This window comes from Falco cherrug, chromosome 9 (assembly GCF_023634085.1).
Source record: "Falco cherrug isolate bFalChe1 chromosome 9, bFalChe1.pri, whole genome shotgun sequence".
NCBI classification, from domain to species: Eukaryota; Metazoa; Chordata; class Aves; order Falconiformes; family Falconidae; genus Falco; species Falco cherrug.
In genome coordinates, this window is record NC_073705.1 from 3,950,737 (window position 1) to 3,976,474 (window position 25,738).

The 25,738-nt window shown below is 50.5% G+C and overlaps 1 protein-coding gene across 1 annotated transcript in view; it reads right to left on the reverse strand.

Moving 5' to 3' along the window:
* PAX2 (paired box 2) overlaps window positions 1–19,710 on the reverse strand; it is an 84,065-nt gene extending 64,355 nt beyond the window's left edge. Inside the window, exons 1-2 of the mRNA XM_055720799.1 lie at window positions 19,277–19,710; window positions 18,018–18,215 (exon numbers count right to left, since the gene is read on the reverse strand). Of these exons, the coding sequence (XP_055576774.1) occupies window positions 18,018–18,103 (86 nt within the window). The 5' untranslated portion in view covers window positions 18,104–18,215; window positions 19,277–19,710. The remainder of the gene's footprint in view (window positions 1–18,017; window positions 18,216–19,276) is intronic.
* Window positions 19,711–25,738: the final 6,028 nt, after the last annotated feature.

Genomic DNA, 25,738 nt, shown 5'->3' on the forward strand with positions numbered 1-25,738 from the left:
CTCCAGCTGTAAATTAGCCTGTGTTTCATTTTTTGATCTAACTTGGATTGGACAAGATCAGATGCAGGCAGGATTCGTAGGCAGAGGAGAACAGGGGAACACAGGTGATGGTATTTAAAAAACTACACTGCCTTTACATTTTTTCTTGAATATATTGTCCTCTAAGAAGACAGGAGGTAGCATAAGCTGGCCCAAAGATTCTATCTTGCAGTTTTTAAAGGGCAGTTGCAAAATCGATCATGAACAAAACAATCTTAGAAATAACACAGAAGCGTATTTTCAATGCAAAAATATTAAACATTTTTAAGCATTGTTATGGAAATTTCAAACTTTTCATTACCTTGCTTAATTTTAAAACCACACTGTGTATTTGCTCAAAAGATGTCTTAGGAGGAAAATGTCATTGAACATTATTTTTATCACAATGCAATAAAGCCCTTGAAAAATTGCCATTTGGAAAATCTCGACTCAGAGAAAGAACCTGCCCTAAATCTTTGCTAAAAAGTCAACCAGACAAACAAATAAAAACAACAAAAAAAGCAAAGAAAGCCCCCTTCAATATCCCTAAGCCATCAAGTATTATTTGATTAGATGGTTAGGCTATATTTTTGTGAGTTTGTTTTTTGTGGTGTTAGTGCTAATGAATAAATGTTGTTTGACAGCTCCTACAGTCTCAGATCTTTGACTGGTAGAAAATTAGCATAGTTTCACTGAAACAGTTACCGGTATAATATAATAAGGAGACAGTCCTATGTATTAATATGCCTATGCAGAATGCATTTGAGTGTGTGGGGACATCCATTTACGTAAACCTAGCTAGAAGGAGGCCACTGTAAGCAAAATCTAGCTTTGTAGCAACACATCAGTTTGCATGGCCTTTTCGGTGTGGCTGTACAGCTGTATGAGGCTACGCTGGCGTGTCAGCGTGTGCAGGTATGTGCATGTGCACTTGTACACGAAGTCATTGGCATGTCTGTCTGTCTGTCTGCAGGTGTGTGTCCGCTTGTGTGTGTAATCTGGCTGCAGTGCTTTCTGAATAGCAATGAGCTCAGTAAAAGTATGGATGTATTTGTATCAGCGTGTGCATCTATCTGCATACGGATGGGCTTGTGTAGTGTCTGTGGATGCGTTTCTTCTAGTGTGGTTTGTGTGTCCCTCCTGTGAGATGGATGCCTTCCTGCAGTCTGATCTCCATCACTGTGTGTGCTTTCAGTCCTGTAAAAGGCAGCGTCCTTCAGCAGCAAAAACACTAACTGGGCATCAGGGGATCTGGATCCTGATCCCACCGCCCTGTTGATGGGCTCTGTGTGACTGCACAGGCTCTTTTAATTCACTCTGTGCCTCAGTTTCCCCTCCCTTCTTTTTCTTTACAAAGACTGTGGACATAGACTATCTGCTACCACATGGGCATAAGTAACGCCACATGTGATGGGCTCTGCCTAGCTCAGGCAAGACTCTGGGTCCTAAGGAAATCTTGTGATGCTCTGCCACTGCTTTGCAGTAACATTCATCCCTGCACATCCCTGCCTTCATGTGTTGGGGTTTGGGTGCCCATCTGTGTACTTTGTGGATGGCTATTTGTAGTTTTGTTGAAGAGTTTATCTCCCCATGTACATACAGAGCAGGGGGAGGTGGAAAGGAAGGAGTTATTAAATGCCAAGCGGATATGCAATAAATCCCATTGATTTTACAAACTCCAACTTGTCTTCAATCTCTTTCCATTCTTTATCCTGGGGGCATTGCAACAAAACCCTATTTTAAATACCTTTTCTTTCCCTTCCCCCTTCCCCCTCCTCTCACTCCCCAAAAAAGTGTCAATATTTTATTTGGATTTTTAACTTCGCTCCATAACAGTTGTTTGACCTCCTGACTCATGTGAGTCACATAAATTCTGGGACTTTATTCAGGAGCCATGTTCCTGCTATTGAATAAGCAATTTGGGAGGGTGAATTAATGACTTGTGCTGTTGCTGGAAAGTCCCTGAAGAAATATTAAAATTGCTTGCAGACTGAATCAATACTCACTGAACACCCAGCATGAGGACCTGGGCTTTTTAATGGCTACAAGCAGCGGCACTCAGCAGAGGAAGGGGAATTCCTGTACACAGAGCACACGCAGGCACACAGAACCGACAGCAGTCTTCCCCCAGCCTTATGGGCTTTTTCAGTAACAGCATATTCTTGTGCACACAACCTGGTATGAGCGGATGCCTGCTGTGCCAGGGAAAGGACGCCAGAGCCCAGTTCTCCTGCCTCCCTCCCCAGAAGATCATGCAGGATTTGCAAAAGCCGGCCGTTCGGGCCGCGTGTTAAGCGCCTGGGTTAGCATGCTGTGGCACAGCCTGCAAGGCGCAAGGAAGGTCGATTATTTGTGGCGTTACGAGCATGCTTTATGCGGGCACTTCGCTTTTTTCCTCTCTGAAAGGGAGAGACACCAGTGCTGTGATGGGTTTGGGTGTGGTGCTGTGGTTCGGGAAGAGGGCTGGGCTGTTCTGCAGAGGCACGTCTGTGAGATGGTTCTGTGGCTCAGAGTGCAGAGCAGCATTTGCATCCATCCATAGCGTGGACGTGTGGTGTTTCTGATACTCAGTAGGTTTTGCTGGCTTGTGTTGGCTTGTGTTACGATGAGTCTTGAATGTCATGCACCCCTGCCTGCGTTAGTAGTGACCACATAACCCTTTTGGTCATTAAGCAAACATGTCACTTCACCAACGGGTCTGTTTCAATGGCTGCAGGTGCAATCCTGCATGGTGCTGAATGCTCTGGGGGTCCACCAGCCTCACTAGGAGATGAGCACACTGGGCACCTCCTGGCGAGGCTGTGACTATTTGTTACTCTTTAGGCTGACAGCAGCCGGGTTTTGCCCACACCCCCAGTGCTGCTCTAAGCCCCCTCTGCTGAGGGTGGGGGTTGTTGCCAGAGTTTTGAGTCTCCTTTGAGAACGGCCGTGTTTTGCCATTGTGGTGGTGAATGGCTGTTTTGTATTCGCCTGTTGGGTGGCTGTTACTGTGTATTAACACCGGGGTGGGTGCGCTTTGTATGACCGCATGTCTGTCTCATTGATTCCATCAGTATTATTTTGTAATCGTGTGTCTCTGTGATTGAGTTAGTGTGCATTTCAGGGCTCCTGTGTATTGAATAATGATGTCAGGGATTGGGTTGTTTGACTGGGTAATGGCCTCTTTTCAGTGTTGTAAGTGAATGTGTCCTTCTCCTGTTTCCCTGTCTCGGCTGGGGCAGGATCATTTACACTAGGTGATTCCTTAAGATGCTCACATGCACTAAAAGAGTATCCCTTTGGCTCCCGAGCTCTCCCTGCCAGCGGGGTGTGCCTAGGGTGCGCTGCCCGCGCGTGTGTGACACTTAGGGTGGCACGTGTGGCCGGTTCTCAGCTGCACGCTTCAAGGTCTGCGGCCACTTGCTTGTGAATAACCATGTGTCTGTGTGTGTCAGCGTATTTCTACGGCTGTGTGAATGCGCTTACAGGTGTGTGCGCCTTCTGGTGCACGCAGGGGTTTTGCTAAGGCTTTTCAGTTACATTTTTCGACGTCTCCATATCCTAGGTTTCTTCACAAATATATGCAAGACTATACTGTGCAGTTTCAAATAGATTTGACTGAGCCTGTGATGGGATCTACAAACAACTACATATGTCTACAATGAAGACTTGCCTTTGCAAGGGTCTTCTTGCGTGACTTTCTGTATTAATGCATAGAAGGGCATCCGTGTCAGTTAGCAGATGCCTCTGATCTGTGCATGACTGCCTGGCAGTGTTCCATGTCTGAGCTGACCTGGGTCTCTTATATATGTAAGAAAGAATGGGATTCTATGTCAGCAGCGTTTAGCAGTAAATATATATGTTAAGACATTTTAAATGTATGATGAATCTCTGGGTTTGTGCAATGGCTTCTGACTTGTGTGGATATTGTGCACTAATGCCCTAAGACTGTGTAGCCACATTTGGTCCCTTGGAAATGAACAAGAAAGTTCAGTTATTTTTCAGCTGATGATTATGTGTCATTGCCGCGTGGATTTATTTGCTCTGTGCAGGCAATGTGTCTGGCATTGGGCCTGTTCTGTGCTTCCTCAGCCATCAGGATTTGGCCCAGCAGCAGCCACATCCAGACAAAGTCTATGAAAAAGGCTGTGAAAGATCCAGGAAACTTCTAGAGAGAGCTCTCAGCTGCACCCTCTCACCAAAATATCCCATCAGGGAAAGACCTGTGAGCTCTCTCAGTCAGGTCATCTATATGGCTGGGATATGGCAAGCCAGTGAGTTTAGCTTTTATTTTTCAGTGAGGTTGCTAACAGGTAACTCCTTACTCCTCCTTGCATTAGCTCAAGTCTTGTTACTTCACCTGCCTGCTTGTTTGTGCTCTCCCAGTCTTTTTCCCCCTTCCTCCTCTGTATTCCTGCCTGCATTTGACCTTGAACAGATGACACCATCCTTAGCCCACCCACTGCTTTACCAGCTTCCACCCCTCACACTGGGTAGCAGCATCAGGGTAATAGGGGGAGGAAAAAAATGAGGGAGTGAGGAAGGGAGAGAGGGGGGAGGGGAGGGGGAGAGAGACCTGTTTGAAAATAATTGGAGGCTGTTAAACAGAGGAGCCCAGCATATCACTCTAGTAATGGAAATAAATTCCATTGTATTTGCATTTTAATTTTCCACATAAACAAAGGCCCGGAGTGTGCTGGCTTCGCCAGAATCACCGGCCAGAATTTAATTAGAAATGAAAAGTTTATAGGGTCCTCTTTAATGCGATTAATGCACAGTTAACATTTATCACATACATATGCTGGAATCGCCTTTTTTAAGCAGCCACCGTCCATGAAATGAATTTCTTTTCAACTTTTTTAGCATGCGTGAGGAAGGCTGTCTCTGGTGAGGCGGTCCAGTGAGCACACTCCTGACAGCTTGGTAAACTGCAGCCCACAGAGGCTTAGTAGCCCCCATCCTCACCGAGGAAAGTTCAAGGTGGCTTAGAGGGAAGCATGGTCTAGTGGTTAAAGCCTGAGGTTGGGAGTCAGGGGATCTGGGTTGTATTCCCAACTCTGCCACATGCTCACTGCATGACTGACTTGCTCTCAGCATCTGTTTCTCTGGGTGTTAAAAATAAAAGAGAAATCAGCTGGAAGAAGATATCTCAGCCCCAGACCCCTCCGTGTCTCAAGCTCTCCAGAAACTTGCCCGGCCCTGGTGTATGGGATCTGGATCGATTCCTGCACTGTGCTGACCTCTCCGCTTGCCTCCCCGTGCCCGAGCATCCCTACACTGGTCATGAGGATGGGGGAGCGCCCACAGTGCTCACCTGATGCGAGAGGCTGGGTCTCCTGGAGGCACTGCCCTGCACTGCCCTGGCTGCCCCGGCTGCCGGTGCACATGGGTCTCATGCGGCTTGTGCAAGGGCACCTTCCTGCCCAGGGGTGCAGGAGCCCTGGCAGCCCTGCCCTGAGGGGACCTGTATCCACTGCTGAGGCAACTCCACGTTTCTTAGGAGGATCTGCTTATGCTGGCTTGGTCCAAAAAACTGCTAAGAATGGCTTGTGAGATACTGAGGCCATCAAGCCTGAGCCTCGGATCCTAACATAAACCTAATCAGGAGCAGCTACCAGCCCTCCTTGTGGTAGGGGTAATTATTCCTCCCTCACCCTGAGGGGCCCTGAGAGGTTGCCCCCTGAGTACTTATAAAAAGCTTTGAGTTTGTCTGCGTGGGGACACTAGGAAAAGCAAGTCTAAATCTAGACAACTTATCAGTATCCTTCCCTTGCAGCACACACCGCTGAGATAAAAGGCCAAAGGTGAACACCTCCCTTGCAAGCCGTGCCCCTGCCAGAGCCAGGAGGGCATCAGGCTTGACACCTCCCTGCCTCCTCCTGGCTCCTATTGCCTCCGACTTCTCCATTGTCCCTTTCTTATGCCCCCTCCTCTGCTCTGTCTGTGTGACAGACAGGGGCTACAGCCACCCCCCACCCCTCTCCCACGCTTCCTTTCCGGGCTTGCAGACAAGCAAAGCAAATAAACCAGGCCCACGGACACAGAGTGTTAGCGTGTTAGGGACACAGCAGGGGAAGGAGGAACATGAAACCTCTATTGATCCCTTGAGGAATGATGTCCCTTCCTTATCTTATCAGATTCTCTTCACTCTTCAATTATAGTCTGTTGAAATTGGCCTCTTAACCCAAACAAGATAACCTGGGTAATGAGGAGAAGAGTGTGAGGGGAGGGGAGAGGAGAGGAGGGCAGAGTCCAGTGCATTAAACTATGGCTATCATTAGAAATATCTCCTTTAGCATAACCGCCTCTGCCCCCACTATCCCCAGGTATCCCCTTCTTGCATCACCTATCGACAAACTAGCACAGATCCACTCCCTGACAAATACATTGTGCCTTAGGCGCCCCTTGTACCCTCAGATGCACAAGGCACCCCCAGCAGGCACGTGTCCCCACATTTGTACATGACATCTCCATGTATACATGTATCTGCCCTGCCATACGCCTTCTGCGGTCACACGCCTCAGCAGACGCCACTCTGCTGTACGCACACTCGCACGCACTTGTGTAACTGGCACTGCCCATCTTGCCCGCTGCGTTCTCCTGCGTTCTCCTCAGCACGTTGGTGGTCTGGCTGCCATAGCACCTTATGCCCAGGTCTGCCCAAAAGGACTCCTGACAAAGAAGTGAGCACTGCTAGGACCCCCCCCCGTGCATTTGTTCACAGCCACGGTTCATCAGTGCGTTCACATGGCTGCCTTGCCATGGGAAGCAGTCACACAGCATCCTGTGCAGAGCCCCATGAAACCAGATGGGCTTCCCAAGATGCGTATTACCACGCCTTTTCTTGCCCCTACGACTCCCTGTGTGTAACTGCAGGATTATGACGTTGTTTCCATGGCTAAGACTATTCTTAGTTCTCACGCAGACCAGTAATACCTACTGGCTATAAGTCTATACTCCCAGCTGGACATGTTGCCCTAGTGATATGCCCACGCTCCTCCTTGTACACATGTCATGGGGTATAGGGCATGTCTCACCCAAATATCCATTACAGAGAAGATTGTCTGGTGGAACAATAGAGACTCGGCGGTCTATCTGCACAAATGCACCCAGGTTTCCATGATCAGATTACCTCACCGTGCACAGAATGATCTAGGAGCACATTCAAATGGTGCAGAAGGTGCTTTCGTTTTGGAAAGGTGGTGCTCTGAGCAGTACAAAGGCCTCATTTACAGGGCAGGCACCTTCCTGTTGCAGTCTTCTAAAGACTGTTCCCTAGGATCGCTTTATCTCCTGCCTTTCACTGGGCCAGGGGCAATTCCTGAAATGGGCCATACTCCCTTCATTTCATGTCTCCCTGTGCCACCAGCCCTGCCAGTTTCATCTGCTGGACACCAAGACCCATGGGGATGGGGGGTCACCCATAGGCATGTATTTTTCGTAAAACATTTGCAGGTCACAAAAATTCATGTAATCCTCAAAAGGGGGTTAGAATCACAGCAGTCATCTTTTTACAATTTACACATGCTGTCTCACGTGCAAGCACACAAACTCACCCATGCAGCTCCTCCCTGCTCTCCAGCTTGCGCACCTCACAGGAATACACAGCCAGATACACTTACTCTGTCCCCATCCTGGTTGCCTCCATACACACAGACTCCCCACTCAGGCACACACGTAGCCTGAAACTGTTAAAGCCACGTAAGGGTGTTGGATGCCGGTACTGGGTGACTCTGCATCTTGTTTGGCCCAGTGGCCAAGACTGCCTTCTCTGAAACTACAGCAGGTCTGGTTTTGACCCAATCCAAGTCACATCTGCCTTAGCCTTTCACTCCATCCTTATCTCTTGCCTTTTCCTCCACCAACCCCACCCAGCTGTGCTCTCCACCTGCTGTGGGAGCTTTGTGTTGTGGCCGTCTGTCTGCCAGAGACAGCACCACAAACATTGGCTCTTTAAAACTCTAAATTTACTGTTTGTTCCACAGGGAGAGGGAATTTGTGACATTGCACATTTTCCACTCTACTTCTGCTTGCACAGCCTTGGCCCATTTGTACATAGCATGTCCCAGAAATACCCTTCCCCTATGTGCTCAGTATGCAAACATGATGTCTTTTTCTTCAGAAATACTATTCCTTCCTTTCCTCTTCCTTTCTACACCTTCTGTCTTCCATATTGATTTTATAAATAAGTGTATATGTATTTTTGTGCATGTATAATTTATGTATAAATGTGTAATTTTTCAAGCTCGAGAGTCTAAATTTAGACAACCAAGAAAGGTCTTAAACGTAGGCGAATATTAACAGCAAGCACTATTACATAGCTACATGGTGCTGTGGTCTTCCTTTTTAAAGGTAGTGACCAAAAATTGTTCTTAAAAGAATTTTTAGAGAAACACGAGTATGTTGAAAGGCAACAGTCCCTTTAGGAAGTGCCCAAATGTTAGTGCCCAAAGACTCCATTACAATTTTAAAGTGAGAGCTTGAAAATGGGCAGCCGAGTAACGACATTGCCCTGTATCTCAGCCCAGCTTGAAGAAAATGAGGACTAGTTCAAGAGTCAAAGGGCCGGTATATTAACCCTTCCTGACCAAAGAAATGGGTACTATTATTGTTGCCAGAACCATCCAAACTACCCTGAAACTAGAGGGTATCCTGTCTGACAGATACGTGAGGGTTTCTTCTGTGACCCTGTCAATTGGTCACAGTCTCTGCTTTTCCTTTTGTAAATTAACGAACAGACATCAATCTGCCTTGAAAAATATGGATACCTCCCCTCTGAACTGCAATACAGTGATGGGCATTTTGGGCAGAGCTGATTGCTATTCTTGATGCAATTTGCCTCCCAACCAGAGATGGACATTTAACCCTGTGCCTTGGACCCTGCCGAGAGGGGAGCGTGCCTACCTTGGCAGAGGAGGAACTGTTCAAAATGGAGCCGAAGGAATAAAAACTAAATTGGCCCCCAAGAGAGGACAATTAATAGAGGCCAACTCCAGCATATCTGTGTGCGTATGCATGTGTGCCTGTGTTGGGGGAGTTGCTAGAAGCCTGGGGAACAATACACTCTGCAGATTTTAGAAACACTACAGGAACTGCAGAGCTAGGGAATGACAGCAGCAAGAAATGTCCTATTTCTGTGTTTCGTACAGGCAGAAATAAGCCTCCAGAATTTCCCTTCCTCATTTAACAGTGAGGTTTGGGTAAATGTTTCATACGTAGTATTTTCTGGGAAGCATATCTGTGAACTCACAGTCCGTTAGCTCAGGCTTTAGGCACATCACTCTTCCTCCTCTCTGTCAAAACTAGTACACACATAAATCCCAAGCCAGACAGAGGACAAAGGAATATCCTTCCCCGGCCACATCAAACTCCCGCATATGCTTCCTTTAGCCTACCAGCATTTTGTGTCCCTGACTGTGTGCCTGCCCAGAGATCCATGTTCCCTGCCGTATGCCAATATACTCATAGGTAGTATCCAACCAGCAGGTGCGTGCCACCAAAGGTACCTGCATCACACTCACAGTCCCCATATAAATGTCCTGTAAAAAAACACAGTATAACTCTGCTTTTTGCTTTGCCATACCCACCTTTGAACACATCAGCGTTTCAAATTTGCCTTACATATATATATAAAAAAAAATATATATATAAATGTACTCGCTGCTCTCCGCCTATCCTGTCATTTCTCCTCAGTATCTGTATGGACAGACATACTCTGTCCGTATGTCTCAAACACTTCATGCATACATCCTGTCATTCCTCACACCCCAACCACAGCTATTCTTCTCCTATGGCTCCAGGATTGAACTATTGTTGTCCATTTCCCAGTGACAAGGGGTCTAGTTACAGGGTTATTGATTGGTTTTCATGCAGACAGATGGATCTGCCTTTGGTCTCCCCACCAAAATCCACCTCTGTATGGGTTGATTGTCACTGCTCCAGGGATAGGATTTCACCAGGAGACCACCCTCCATGCAAACATCCTTCACCCAGACCACGGATGGTAATAAATGGAGTCAGGCTGAGCCATAATAAAAGCAATTGAGTGGGTTACCTGTGCAGACATGAGATTTATACCTCCTCATATTTGATGTGATTGTTTTATTGAGTTCTCAGTGCAGTTAGGATGCCGTTTATTTATTTATTTATATGCCTACTTATCAGGGAAGAGGGGGAGGCAGTTGCAGCCTAGCTAGTGCTCAGCCTCCGTCTCATCAGCTGTGAGCCTGAAGAAGAGGACTCTCCAGTTTTGCTCTGCCTTTTTACCTAGACTCAGGCTCGGTGGGTGAGCCGTGGCCAGATATCTTATTTCCTATAACAAAGATGTTTGTTTCAGGATCCCTGAAACCTTGAGGACTGTCTGAATTACAAGCCTCGTCAAAGCTAAGGGGAGGGTGTAAAGACAGACGTGTGTATATACTGATTTTCTAAAAGAACCTCTCGAAAGAAATTCCTGTTTACGCTGTGCCTGTTTTGGATGGTGGGCGGTGGGCTGTGATCTATGCACAGAGCCTCTTTATGCCATTGCAATAGAAACAGTAAGAACCGGCATTGCTTCTGACTCTGTCATCGCATGTGAGCGTTGAGAAATATTAGCAGGTGCAAATTGATTGGAAATGAATATTTGTAAGTGCACTCTGAGGAGTTTGGAAACCAAGTGATTAGATTTGTGATTTTCAGCTGGGTAGATAGCCATATAAGTGCTACAAAATCAGCTCTCAGTTACTGGCACTAGAGAAAATTGGAGGCTAGCACTGAATATCATACTGTCTAGTATTTCATCACAAGCCTAACGGTGTTTGTTGTGGGTTTTCCAGCTCCTCTAGTCAAGTGATAGCATGAGAATTTCAGTTCTCATTTAATAAAGTGTGCTTCCAATGCTTGCGGGCACTTGTACAGGGGCCTGTTGGCTCTCCAAAGGTGTTTTTAAAGTTGTTTAATGGGAGTCAGATACCCAAATCCATTTAAAATATAGGGTAGAAAAGAGAAAACAAGTAAAACCATCCCCATGTTGTATTACACATACTCATGATTTTTATGCCAACTGCATGGTTTAGGCTGTGCATTTTTAAACAGTTGGGACTGGTAAATACGGCCATGCATGTATAGGCTCCAATAGATTAACTGGGATTGCAGTGGAAAAGTCCTCATTCCCATTAGCTCTCAGTTTAAAGAATGATTGTTTGGGAGAAAAACTCAAACCTTTCTAATCATCACCAGAGCCATCTACACACAGATGGGATTTCCTAAAGCCTTAGTTAGCTGCACGCATGTCAGGCCAATAACAAATGCTTTTGGAAGTCTCTACCTTTTCATTAAGTGGGATCCCTAAATATTTTGCTGATTGTAAGTAGAAAGCCTAAACTCCATTTGCATTTCAACATGCCTTAATTAAAGACCATGGAATCTAAGTGAATCTCAGCCTTATTCGACAGTTTTGAAGTCGTATCTTTTTATTCAGGTAGTATGGAAATCTTTTGTTTGAACGGGCTTTAGGATCAGAGACGGGTTTTCTGGGATATTTGATATACGGCTGAAAACACGACTTTGTTTTGTATGCAGCATGTCATCATATCATAAAGGGTCCAGCTGGCCTGCTAGAGCATTATCTATCTCTTTAGCCAACACAAGATTATTTGTTATTCTGTGTTTGCTTGTTATTAACGCTGTCTAGTTATATACATTCCAAGAAATCAGGAATTCCTATAGGATGCAATTCCACAACTTAATGGACCTCCCTATCAGGCGATACCTTCTGCTACCATTTAAATGTCTCCTTTCTTGTTTGCCTCCCTTCGTTCCTGGCTATACTGCTTTGTTTAAATGTGAATAATTCCTTTTCTGTTGGAGGGACTGTGCCCTTCAGATCACTGTATTGTTCTCACCACTTCGTCATTGCTTGGCCAAGCTACTTATATTTTCTCCTCTTTTCTCCCAAAGTCAAATGAGTTTTTTCACATAATAGTGATTCTGGTAAATGAGGTTTAGCTCCATAGGACTCACTCACCCAGCACTGAAATGCAGCTACCTCTATGGCAGAATGTAGCAATCTTTCACTAGATGCAAAAACTTGAAAAAACTTCCAACAAAAAATCAGGCTTTCTGTACATCTATACAAAAAGGAAGGGCAGGGATTTTTAGGTGATAAAGGGACCGATGTGGTTCTGAACTTCAAGATTCACAAAACAGGGAGCTGAAAACTTCCCAGGCACAATCAGTTTTACTTGCTAAACCACCTCTGTTGAGCTAATATCTCCGCAATATGAAAATTAGAAAAAATGCGGCTAGCTTATTGTGGTTCCCACCATACAACATTCCAGTGGCCAGATATGAGGAATAAGACAAAGAGAAATGCTATGAGCATTCATTTACTCTTTCAGCTGCAGTAACATTGTCTGTAACCTCTGCTTTATGAGCCTGTCCTTTATTTGCAATGATAAAAAGAAGATAATACCAGGTTTGTGTCTGATGGAAAAGAATCTGAATTTAAAGGAGTATATTCCCTGTAATGAAGCCCTGTGTGACCCAATCGCTTCCTTTGCTCAGCTGAAAGCAGTTGGCCGTAAGAAGTCTTCTGCCTTGAGGGCATGCCCTGATGCAGGAAATCCCATGGAAACCTGAGGCTCGGCGTCCACCAAGGGAGAGGATGCCTGCTAGGATCCCGAGCTCCTTCTGTGCGCCCTAAGAAGTGCCAGCTTATGAGAGCTGGTGAGCTCTGTCAGGTACTGCCAGGCAAGCTTCCTTCACCCCTGCCTTGCGCCAACACACTGCCAGTCGGAGGCTAATCCCATCTACATGGCCAGTCTAATCCTTGCCCTCTCTATTGAGAAAACTGACTTGTGGCTACTAAATACTGGTGGTGGTGAGAGGTTTGTGTGACACACACACACACACCTGCTGGTTAAAACTGCAATTTCTCCCGTGTTCACTGCAGGCCATGCAGTGGTTGCTGCTTTTGGTCACTATGAACAAACTGCCACTATAGAGATACTCTGTACTCTTCCAGCATCTCCCTAGACTTATTACCTGTCCTCCAAGGATTCCAGATTTGTTTGGTGGGAAAGGCAGGAGAGATCCACCAATGACTTTGTCCAGGGTGTCCTTTGGGGAAATTCTCAAGCGAGGCCAGCGAGAGTGACTCAGAAAGCTCAGCTTGCATAACATTGATTTCTTCCGCATATGACACAGCCCCTGCCCTAATACACCTGCCTTTTGCCAGACTCGGTTGTTTGTCTTGAGATGTTACGTTTACCTCAATCAAGATTCTGTTCAATTCTGTCTCCCTTGCGTGGGCTAAAGCCTCAGCTGGTGTAAAACAACCTAGCTTCAGTTTTGAACCTTTTCTCGTTACGCGTGTAACTCCATGGGCATTTTCAGTGAAGGGTCACAATGAGTTTTAGAAAGGTAGCTAAATACTGTTATTTTCATTTTACAGATGGCAAAGCAGCCTCATAAGGAGTCCGTGTGACCTGCCCCAGATCAACTGGGAAGTTAATGGAAGAACTGGTAAGAGAAATCTGATCTCCTAATATGCCATTCTTTGGTCTAAACTACAGGCCTGCCCACAGCCACTGAAATTGGCCACATGCTCAATAATATTTCAGTGTACGCATGTATTTCACTGGTCATTATAACCTGAATCAATGTCTGTGTCTTTCCATATGTGTTTTTAAAAAGCGCATCATTATTGGAAACTTTAACTAGGAATTATTAGCCAATTGTTGTATAATGAAACAAGAGACATCTCCCCAAACCAAACGCTTAACACTGGGAATTAACATCTACCCAATACCTAAGAGACGACTGAAAAAACATCTAATGGCTTGACTGAGATAATATGTCTGCTAAACTCTGTTCTCTGCCATGGGGTATTAGTTAGGTCTGCTCTCAGGAGCTCAGGGTCCAAGGCATATCCAGAAGGCTGACGGAACTCCGTAATGCTTCGGATTCAGCATTCCCTGGCTAAGGGCTAAGGGGGAGTCCCTAATCCTGAACCCAGCTGCAAGAGAGCTGGGAGAGAGGAACAGATTGTGGGGGGAGTTGTTTTGCTTTGCCTTTCTGGACCTGTAAGGAATTCCTGTAAGGAATTCACTAATTTAACAGAAGCAGAAAATAACGCATAAACTACGGTGCCCATTGCATCACTTGCTGCATCACTGTGAACGTGTGTCCGTGATGTGCTCCATCCTGTTCCTACTGAAGTACACTGTGTAATTCAGATTCTAGGGTGATCATTATCTCATGAAACCTGTGTTCTGAGGCTAACTGTACATGCCGCAAAACAAAGGAAAATTTCTCATTAATATCTGCCTCCAAGTTCACACTTAGGAGACCGCCACAAGGCTTACAGCAGTGCCTAAGTCTGGTCAAAATATTCTAACCCAAAGTGACCAAAGGTAACTCGTTTGTCATCATATGATAGATGGAAAAGTTCAGGCTGGCAGGGTGCTCAAGAAGCAAGGTGCTCGAGTGATTTGAAGTAAGCATTAATTGCTTACCAAAGAAATAAGAGCTTCTTAATCACTTGCCTGCTTCTCAGTTACGTGCGCTGTGTCTAAGTGTGTGTGTTTACATATATGCATGTATATATATATGTTTGTGTGTATGTGTGTGTGTATCTACACATACACAATAGGTTTATACCGTATAGTACCTAATGTGTGAAGCAGAAACAGGAAGGCTCCCACGGCAGAGATAACTGCTCTGTCTTGATCCTGTCAGTTCTGGTGTGCTTGCTTATTAACTAGTATACGCTCTAGACTTTTTTGCCATAATTAAAGGAAAATTACTGCATAGCAGAAGACTTTAATATTTTTCCTGAATCTTGACAGGGTAGTTAAGTCATGATTTTCACCCGAGTTTGTATCTGCATGAGTTTGGTATGAACAAGTTTCTGATAAATCTCAACACACGTCGCCCCAAATGCATCCTGATACTCTCAGTGCAATACTGAAAGATCAGTGCAATGTAGGCACGGAGAATTCAGGTATCATGGAAAACAGATTTTTTAAATGTTTAAGGGAGACTTTTAAAATTGAACTGAAACTGCATTGCTTTGTAGTCTCTCACCCAAAAGCCTTTGTTAATGTTAGACTAATCCCCAGAAAGAAAGGAAAGACAATGTAATTAATACATTTTCAGAAAAATCTTGTAATAACCAAAAGTAATTTTTTTCCATGTACAAGGAGATCTCTGTTTTTAAGTGCACTACTCACAGCCTATCCAGGGACCTAGGTAACTTCTGTTTCAGTAAATGCCTCGCATATAGTCTCAAGATACTAAAGCGCTCGTGGATGTAGCTCTAACAGTTCTGGACACTGAGCCAATGCAGATTTTGCTTTGGAAAAAAAAACATTTTGCAAAAATAAGGTGCCAGGTATTTCTAGAAGGTTAACTTTTAAAATTGTCATCTATCTGAAGGTGCTCAGAGACTCGGAGTGTTAGATTCATTCCGATTTGTGATTGCACCACAGGTAAGGGATGTGCTGTTACAAAGGATTGACCCGATTCTACACATGTATTTTGGCAATGGGAGAAAGGAAAATGTGTCTTTAAATTGTGAACTTAGTCCCATCTTTACATTTTGTGAGTTTTGTGAGCTGGAGTCACAAAAGTCACTGGAGTGATGAAGCTTAAGCTACTCTCCATGGCACCAGGATTGGGCCCTTACATACTATTTCCCATTCAGCTGCAGTTTTTCCCAGTTCACTCTCCTGTTCTTGCCTAGCACAGACCTGCAAATTTTATGTCCTGTGGTGCGATGGGCTCACCTCCTCACAGGTGTGGGTTTTAGGGAGCCTCATACAACAGTGAACAATGGGAAGTCAGGCCTGAACATTTAAAAGGAATGGGGAAAGACTGAACTGTGTGAAACCAAAATGCTCTTGTACCTTGCTGACTAGACATCAAATGCCATCACAGTATGAATCAAACATGGTGGGTCACAGCTGAGCCTTTTTAGTATAATAATACTTAGAGGCTACAAAGCACTTGTCCTTCTCAAAGCATTTTATAAGCGCAATCTAACTGACATCTGTTCCCATTGCCTTCTGAGAAGGATCACTTTCCATTTCCATGGTGGGGAAACTGAGGTGCAAAACACCCAAAGCCTTGCCGCAAACTGGTGGCAAAGATGGGAACAAAACCTGGCGCTCTGCCTTCTGCCTGGGACATCGCGCCCCAACACCAGGCGGCAGGTCCAGCAGGAGGGGCTGAGGCCTCAGTGGCATTTGGACGCTGACATCCCCTGAGCTAACCGGGGCATACAAGTGTGTCGGGTCCGTCTAGGCTATTCCTCCAAGAGCCCGCAGCCGTTCCTCTGGACTTCTGTACCACCAGCTTAATTCCTCCCAGGGATAGCCGGCTGTCCTTCCACAGCTGCCTTTGTAAGGTGTCTGAATGTCAAACTGTTATTATTTCAATACCTGACTGAGAGAGTAACAGAGACCTGGAGGTTTTTTAGGAGGGTGTATAATTAGCCGATCAGTATTATGTTACCCTGTTCATAACTTAATAACCATTTTAATACAGATGGCACACACAGGGATAATTTCCTAGGGTAGCCTAGCAGTATATTACAGAGACAGTGTGTCTGAGGGAATCTTTCTTAGCCAAGGTACATTCCACTAGCTAATTCTACCTGCTGTTTTCAAGATGATTTGGGATAATTCCATATCATTTGCAAAATATTAAAACCCATTTATATAGGATGCCAGATTTAGAAATACACAGTCTGAGTTATTAGACATATTTTGATAAATCTGCCATGAAAAGCACAAGACAAAAAATACCGCCGCATTTTCCTTGCTATTTATTTTTTGCTTCCCTTGCTATAAATACACCAGGTTTAAAAAAAAAATCTAGCTAAACTTGTTATATATCAGAAGGGCCAATATACTGACTTGTGTGTTTTTATCTGCGCAGACACTATGAAATCCTGCATGCGTATTTACATATATGCTACGTGTGTTTATTTGAGCGGGAAGTACTGTATATTTGGGATTGCATGCAAAATGTCATGTGTGCTTACTCCGCCGGCAAGGTGTTTGGTGGCTGTGTGTGTAACCTCTGCCAACACCCCTGTGTCACTCTCTAGAGGTTGTGTGTCTGTGGGCATAGGCACAGGATCTGTACGTACATTACACTAAAACAGCGAACTACTTTTGCCGCATGCAAAGACTGCTGCGCGCTGCCGGGTGCGGGGTACGGAGCGCGGGGTGCGGGGTGTGCCGCGCTCAGATCGCGGCCGTGTGAGCGGGCTGAGCGCCTCGCAGGCAGCACTCGATCACATCTATCACCGGCCTTTTTCTCCTGCATCGATCCTTTTTCCTTGCCTGTCATACGGTTATTTTTGTCACCTCAAACCCGAGACCTGAGTCCCTCCGCCGACAAGAGTCGCGCCCTAGCAGCTGGGGGAGGAGATGGGGGGATCCTTCGCTACTACGGAATCGATCCCAGCCGGCGGCCAGGGCAGGGATCAGCCCGAGCGGGGGTCGCAGGGCGCAGCGCTCCCCGGCCGGGGAAGGGGCCGCCCCGCAAGTGGGGCCGTTCCTTCGGGCTAGCGGTGAGGAGGGGACCGGGGGGCGAGGGGAGCCTCCCCCGGCGCGGCGCGACGCGGCGCGGGGCTGCGGGCACGGCGGCGGCTCGGCGGCTCGGAGCCCTGACGCCCCGGCAAGGCCGGCGGCCGCGTACCCCCGGGCAGGGGGTGCTGGGGGGGGCAGGGGACAGCCCGGCCCCGCCGCCCGCCACCCCGCCGGCCTGAGCAGCCTACAGCCTCCGCCGCAGCGCGCCCGCCCCGGGCCGGGCGGCAGCGCAGGCTGCAGCCCCGCGGCGAGCAGCGGCCAGCCCCGGGGCAGCCCCGCGGGGCGGGCCGGGCCGGGGTCCCGCTGCGGGCGGGGGGCAGGAGCAGGCTGGGTCTGACCTGACCCAGGGAGGACTGGGCCGGCCGCGCCGTTCGGGGGGGACTATGGGGCCATAAAGAGGCGACGGGGACGCGAGCGGGGCTGCGGGGTTGCGCTTACCTGTTTATGGAGGAGACGCTGGGGACCGTGTCGTTGTCGCAGATGCCCTCGGCCAGTAGCCTGTCCCGGATCTCCCAGGCGAACATTGTCGGGTTTTGTCTCTTGTACTCGGCGATTTTATCCACTACTTTGGGGGTCGCCACTTTGGGTTTGGAGCCGCCGATCACGCCGGGCTTGATGCTCCCCGTCTCGTAATACCTGCACAAAGGACGGTCAGTGACCTGCCGTGCTCGGAACGGCCCCACCGCCCCCGAGTGCCCGGCTGCCCCCCGGAGCGGCCCCCGGCCCCGGCCCGCCAGTGCGCGGTGCCGGTGCGCGGCGGCTCGAGTGCCGCATGGCGCGGCCTCCCGGGGCTGGGGCTGGGGGCTTCCTTCTCCTCCTCTCCAGGGCTCGCTCCCGCTCTCCTCCCCCCCCCCCCGCCTTATTTTATTTTTTTCCCTCTTTTTGTGTGTGTGAGGTGCCGGGGGCGCTGGGCTCGCCGCTGCCTCCCCGCTGCCCGCCTGACACGCACACGCTCGTTCCAGGCCCGGGCATCAGGAAACAAAACGGCAGCCCCCGCCGCGGTGCGGCCAGCCGCAGGCGAAGCCCCCCGACCGCGGAGACGGGCCGGGGACACCGGCAGTGCGGGCTCGCAGCACCCGGCGGGCTCTCGGGGCGCCGGTGGGGGCGGGGGCGCCGTTTGACCCCCTCGGGCACTCGGAAGCGGGTGCCCGTGCGAGGCAGCCCCCGCCGCCGGTGCCGCAGCTCTGACCCGGGCACAGCTGCACGCAGGGGCGCCAGGCCGGCCCCCGCCTTGCCTCCGGGGGTCTTTCACATCCCGTTTGGCGGCCATCGGTTACCGTGGGTATTTATTTATTTATTTGCGCCGTTGTTTGTTTATTTACCCGTGTATTTGCTAAGGCCGCTCACGGATTGTTGTGAGTTGGGGATCTTTTTGTTGTTGGGTGGTTTTTTGTCGTTCTTTCGTTTTTTCTCCCTCCACCTCCTCACCCCCACCCCAGTCCCTTCTCTCTCCCGCCCTCCCCTCGGAAATTGTTTGTCTTCCCAGGAGTTTCCAGACCCCGCCGGGGCGGGGGTAGGCGGGAGGGGCATCTCGGTGCGGCCAGGGGAGGGGGCCCTGCTCAGCCGCGGGGCCTGGGCTTCTCCGGGGAGGCGGCGGGGAGAGCCCGCAGGGGCGGGAGGTCACACCGGAGCGGGGGGGGGGGGGACACGCACCGTTGCCGTCCCAGGGGAGGAAAAGGAGCTGCCTCTTTCCTTACCTGCCCAGGATCTTGCTGACACAACCGTGGCTGACCCGCAGCTGCCGGGAAATGTCACAGGGTCGCACCCCCTGGTGAGCCAGCTCCACTATCCTTTGTCTCACCACGTCAGGTAGGGGCCTGCCGTTCACAAACACCCCCCCGAGCTGGTTCACACCCCCGTGCCCTGCTGGGGAAAGAGAAATAAAAAAAACACAACAACCCACGCACACCAGAAACACACCGTTAGTCGTGGATTCTTTGCCACTCGCACTGCAAAATCTCCAGTCACTACAGATGGATGGAGGTGAAGGCAGGGGGTGGAGAGGGGGGAGCAAGAAGTGAGGGAGAGAGAGAAGAAGAGGAAAAGGGAGAAAAAGGGAAAGGAGGAGGAAAGAACGGGGAGAATACGAGAAAGAGAATGAGAGAGAAAAGATAAAGAGCGAAAGAAGAACAGGAGAGAGAGAAAGAAGGAGGAGAAAGGAAGAAAGAAAGAAAAGAAAGAAAGAAAAGAAAGAAAGAAAGAAAGATAAAGGAGGAAAGCAGGGAAGGAAGGAGAAGGCAGCGTGGATTTCCCGGGCCGGAGACTGGCCGGGGACTCTCCCCCCCGCACGCCGCCTCCCCTCCCGGGCCCGGGCCACCCCCCTCCCGCCGTGCCCGCCCGGGACGCCGGAGCGGCAGCTCGGCGGGGCCATTGTGCGGGGCACGGCGGCAGCGCCCGCTCCACTCCCGGGGCTCGGGGGCGATGCGCTCCCCAACTCCGGGGCTCAGCTGCTCAGCGGCGCCGGGCAGACCCTGCCGCTGTCCCCTTCTCTCTGCTCCTGGGCTTTTCCTCTCGCCTTTCATTTTCTTTCCACGATTTTCTATCACATTGTCAATTACAGTTCCTGGCGAACCCCGCCCTCCCTTACCCCGCGGCGTGTCCCCCTGCAACGCGTCCTCTCCCGTTATTTTCGGATGCGAGTGGAAGGGATTCAGAGAGAAAAAGAGGAAGGGAAAGAAATGTAGGGAGAAGGAAGGAGAGAGAAAGAAAATATTTTTTGTCCCGCGGCCAGTGTTCGTTAACAGACAGACCCTCTCTGTCCTCAGCTTTCGATCTTTGAAGGAAAAATCCTCCAGTTACAAAAAATTAATCTAACCGACTCGCACGTTCCGGTGTTTTTTTTTTCCCCCACACAAGTCTAATTCAGGGAGAACTCAAAATGCTCCGTTTTCCTCTGTGTCCCCCCCCCCCCCCTTTCCGGGCAAAAAAACCGCTCTCTCTCAAATAGGACTGCTAGAGTCGCTTTTTCCCGATCTGTCTTTCCCCATTTCGAGAAATAACTTGTGGGGGAAATAACTCTGCACCTGCTAAGCATGGGCAGGAGGAAGGGAGTGACGGGAATAAAGGGAAGCACGGCGGCGGAGGGCGGCTGCCCGGGCCGGGCCGGGCCGAGCAGCGCTGCCGGCTCCGCGGGCGCTACCTGCGCGTCCCTGTCCGCGGCGCCCAGCTGATATAGCTGTGCAGCGCGCACTGCATTAAAGCTTTCCTTTCACACAACCCTAACCTTCTGTATCTTCCTCGCCAGGAGATCTTAGTTCGTTTTGCGGTTTGCTGAAAAATGATCTGTTTGTATTTTCGCTGAGTTTTTTTTTCTCCCCTGCTTCTGACACTGACTTATTGGCTCTGAACTTAGTGGAAACTCTCATTGCCCTGCGATCGATCCAAGCCCTTTCGCACAAATAGAGTTTTTTCTATCTCCCCCACCCCTTCAGTAACACCTCCACATACCCCCTCCCAGCCGCCTCGGCCCGGGCGCCGGCTGGCTTCCCCGTCCCTTCCCCGATGAGCAGGGGTTATTTGTTGCATTCTTTTGTTAGTCTTTCTTAAAACATACTTGGGGTTTCAGAGTGGAAAGGGGTGGGTGGGTTGTGGGGGGTGTATTTATCTTCCTCCACTAAAACCCGCGGGTATGTGTTGCTCTGCGTTTTCTTCAATTGTTCAGAACCCCTTCTGCACATGTTGCCTCTAAAGTTACAAGACAGCAATTTCTTCGGCAACTCCATGATAAATAATTCAAAGCACCTTTTATCACTCGCATTACAAAGTATTAAAAGGCAACAGATGCAAAAAAGATTAAAAATTAATAATTCAAATTATTGCAGCCCGGATATTTTTCACACAAGTTTGTTTTGCTCTGCCCCGTGGTTTCCTCGGTTATTTCTATCAGAGCAGTAAAGATATTTACGTGTATTTATCCGTGTGTAAGTGCCGCCGTCTGCACACACACCAGCCGGTGCCGCGTTCGTACAGCCCGTGCTCTGCTCTCTGTGTGGCAGGAGCCCGCGCTCGTACGTATTTTAATTGCTGACTAATATGGAGGTCTGTAGCTCTAGAAATGCACTTTAGGGAACAAATCAATTGGTTTTATTTATTTTTCATAATCGAGAGCCAGAATTGTTCACGAATCTCACTGGAGTTTTTAAAAAACCAGCGGCAGTGAAACGCCTCTTTCGGCTGCCTACATGTTCCGGATCGCACCGGAGGCGGAATGACTGCCATCGCGTCTGCACGCTGGAAACCAAAAATAATGTCTAATGCACAGACCATTTGCTGTTAAAGGTCTTCGAAAATGAAACGCTACATTTTAAGCAATGTTTCCTGGAAATCACTGGTTTGGAAACAGGAAGACAGTTACCTACATCCACGTTTGGGGATCTGATCGTGGGTTTATATTTCTGTGCCTCCCTTCTCACGGCAAAATCGGAATTTTTCAAACTTCAAGCATTTCCATTTTGCATCTTTTAGGTTTGTTTTTATGCAGGGGTCAGGGCGTGTCCTCAAAAAGTTTCGGTGTCAAAAGTTACAAATTGCTCTTAATTATTCATTTCCTGACTCAAGATGCTCTCAGTCTCGGCTTTCTATTCGGTTTTGGTTTTGGTTTTTGGTTGTTGTAGGTTTTTTTTCCTTCCTCTTTAATTTAAATCTCGGAATTATTTTCCTTCCGTGCGGTGAAATTAAAATTCCTGAAAATGCCTTGTTACAGTCCCTGGTAAAGGGGTCTTCTCGCTTTCCTTCGCTCCCCTATTATAGAAAGGTTCTTTAAAGTGAAAATACATCACGAATGCGCTTTCCTCTGCGCCAGGAATACATTTAAAATGCGCACCGGGCACCTGGTAAATAAACCAGGAGGGACCGTGGCTTCTCGGGAGCCTCCGAAGCCGCCACATCTCCCGGCCACACAATTGTCCTGTTTCCCCGCAACCCAGCCTTTCACCAAGCCCGGCCGAGGCGCGGAGCCGCCGACCAGCCCGCCGTGGATTTAAACCGGCGTCTCCCCTCTGCCACTGAAACCCGGAGTCAGCGCGAACAGCCTCGGACCGCGGGGCAAACGGGGGCTCGGAGCCACGGCGGGGGTCGGGGGACCCCCGCCCGGCGGGGCGGGGGGTGCAGGTCCAGCCCGGGGCTGACGCGAGTAGGAATGAACTCGCGTTGTCTGAGGGGCGATGGGGAAAGTGCCTTTGCGGAGGAGAGGTCTGGTTCGGGGTGTGTGTGTGTGTTTTCTTTCGCACACACACGGCACGCAGCGCAGGCACGGTCGCACACAGCCCCCTGCCCCCCGGGCTGGGGATCCTGGCCCCCGCCCCGCCCCTGGCACGGAGCTCCGTTCCCCCCGGGCCCGGGGCTGCCCGGGACCCTGGCTCTGCCGCCGCGGCCGGCCGTGCCCGTCCTGCCTGCTGAGCGGCTCTGAGCCCGGGCTTGGCCGCGGGAGGAGAGGCTGGCGGGGAAGGGATGGACCCGGAGGAGGATCAGGCGAGGAAGAATGGTTGGGGAAGGAGGAATGGAGGGATGAGAAGGAGGGAGAGCAGCAGAAGGAGCCGGGCTCCAGTACTCACGGTGCATTGCTGAGAAGGGGTCTGCCTTGCAGTGCATATCCATGGGGAGGCAAAGGAAGGGGAAGAAATCGGCTGAAGCCGCCGTGTCGCCTCTAAAACTCAACTTCAAGACTTAGGGGAGAAAAAAAAAAACAACACCAAAAAAAAAAAAACAAAACCCAAACCAAACAAAAAAATAAAACACAGAAGGAGAGGATAGGAGGGGAGCGGCGGGCTGCGCTGGCCCCCCTGCCCGGTGGAGCGGGGCGCGAAGTACTTTCCGGGGGGCGGGAGGGCTGCGCCGGCTCTGGGGGGCCGGAGCGGTGGGGCCGGCGGAGTCAGCAGAGTCCGTGGGAGCGAGGGGCTGGCGGCGCCGGGGGGCAGGTGGGTGTCATGGCTGGGAGGGCTCAGAGCATCCCCGGCGGCGGGGAGGGGGTGCCGGAGCAAGGTGCGGCCGGCGGCCAGGCGGCAGAAGGCGCAGGAGGACGCGGCTCTCCCTCCTCCTCCTCCTCCTCCTCCTCCTCCCGCGGTCCGGGGCTAGTTCATTTAAGTTCAAAGCGGAGTAGCAATCCCCGGGTAAGCGGCGAGCGGCGGGCGGGCGCGCCCCCTCCTCTCGGCCGGGCCGAGGATCCGGCGCCCGGCGGACTTTGGCCCGAGGTGGGAAGTGCTTGCGAGCAGCCGGGGCCGGAGACTGGAGCCTCCGCTCCCGGTGTGTGTCTCTCTAAAAGCCGCAGCGCCCTCAGCCCCCCGCCCGCCTCCCCGGAGATGGATGACTTGTCAGACAAAGGCAATAGATTCCGACACTCTCTGATTCGCCAGCGCGCCGAGCCGAGCGCGGCCAGGAGAGGAGAGGCGAGGGGAGAGGGGAGAGGGGAGAGGAGAGAGGAGAGAGGAGAGAGGAGAGAGGGGAGAGGGGAGAGGAGAGGAGGGGAGAGGAGAGGAGGGGAGGGGAGAGGAGAGGAGAGGAGAGGAGAGGGGAGAGGAGAGGAGAGGAGAGGAGAGGAGAGGAGAGGAGAGGAGAGGAGAGGAGAGGAGAGGAGAGGAGAGGAGAGGAGAGGAGAAGAGAAGAGAGGAGAGGAGAGGAGAGGAGAGGAGTGGAGACGAAACGAGACGAGACGAGACGAGAGGAGAGGAGAGCCGGGCCGGCGGCGCTGGGCGCGGGGGGGGCCGCCGCCTTCGGGAGCGCCGACGGCGGGGGAGACCCGGCCGCGCGCTCCGGAGCGCCCCGGGCCACGCGTGTGCGGGGCGGCACGGCACGGCCCGCGGCGGGGACGGGAGCCCCGCTTTGTTGTCACTTGCGGCTCTGGATCCCAACTCCCTGAGCGGCCGCGCACACGGCCCGGCGGTTCATCTCCCCGCTCACGCCCCGCTCTGTTACCGAGGTCTATTAGTGGGGGTGAAACGGGGCGGGGGGTGGTCGGTGCACGCCAAGGGCTCCGCGGGGTGCGGCGGGGAGCGGGAGGCGGACGGGGAGAGACAGAGAGAAGGGAGGTGGGGAGCAAAGAGGAAGGAAAAAGGAGAGGGGCGAGGGAGATCAGGAGGGGAAGACATAAAGAAGAAAAATAAAGAAATAGAAGCCAGAGAGCCCGAGAGGAGGCAAGAGAGAACGAAAGAAGGGCAGGGCGGGCTCCTGGCACCCCTCTGAGCCGCACCCGGGCCCCTTGCAGCCACTGCGAAGTTTCCCCTCGCGCGCGTTTGGGGAAATAACAGCAAATTCAACTTTCCCCATCCCCGCCGCTTTTTCTCTTTTTCTTTTTCTTTTTTTTCTTTTTTTTTTTTTTTTTTAATGCTAGAGTGGAATTTTAAAATTGTTTCACAGGTAAGTCTGCGGCTAAAATAGACGTGTCTTTGACCTGGCAGAGCAACAGAGAGCGAGGGAGAAACACCTTCTGAGGGTGATAACCAGGGGTAGAAAGACAAGGCACGAATTGCGAGCTCAATTTTGGTTTTCAGGCGGCGAGTTCATCATCACCTGAAACGTACTTTCTCCTGCTCCTCTTTTCCTCCGTCATCCTGCCCCATCCCTCTGCTGATCTGTCACGAAACAGCCGCTTTTGTTTTCTAACTGGTTTAAGTAAAGAATCTGTGAGAGATCTTTATGAAATATTTTCTACTGTCTCATAAATCATTTTGGCACTTCAGCTGATGCTTTATCTTTCTTTCCCCCCGCTCCCCTCTCTCGTTCCCTTGCGTGCAAAAAGGGATGGTTTGGGGAAAAATAATAATAATTTTCTTTTTTGACACCGCCGAGGGTTGAGCGCCAAGTAAGGAGCGCTGCGCCCCGGCCCCGCGCTGCGCAGAGGCACGGCGGGCACGGCCCCGGCAGCGCCCTCCCAGCAGCGCCTCCGCGCTCGCGCGGGCCGGGCCCCCCGCCCGGCCGGGCCCCCTGCGCCGCGCCCGAGGGTCCCGCCCCGCGCCAAGTTCGCGAGCGGCCGCTGCGCTGCGCCGGCAGGCCCCGCTCCGGGGTCGCCCCCCCCTCGGCGGCCCGGACCCGCCGGCCGCAGCTCGCCCACCCGCGTCCGCCGCTCACCCGCCGCCCGCCTTATCAGCCGCTCGCACCCCGCGCCGGGCTGCTGAGCCCACGGCGGGGCCGCCCACCCGCGGCGGGGCCGGCCGGGCGCAGGTGCG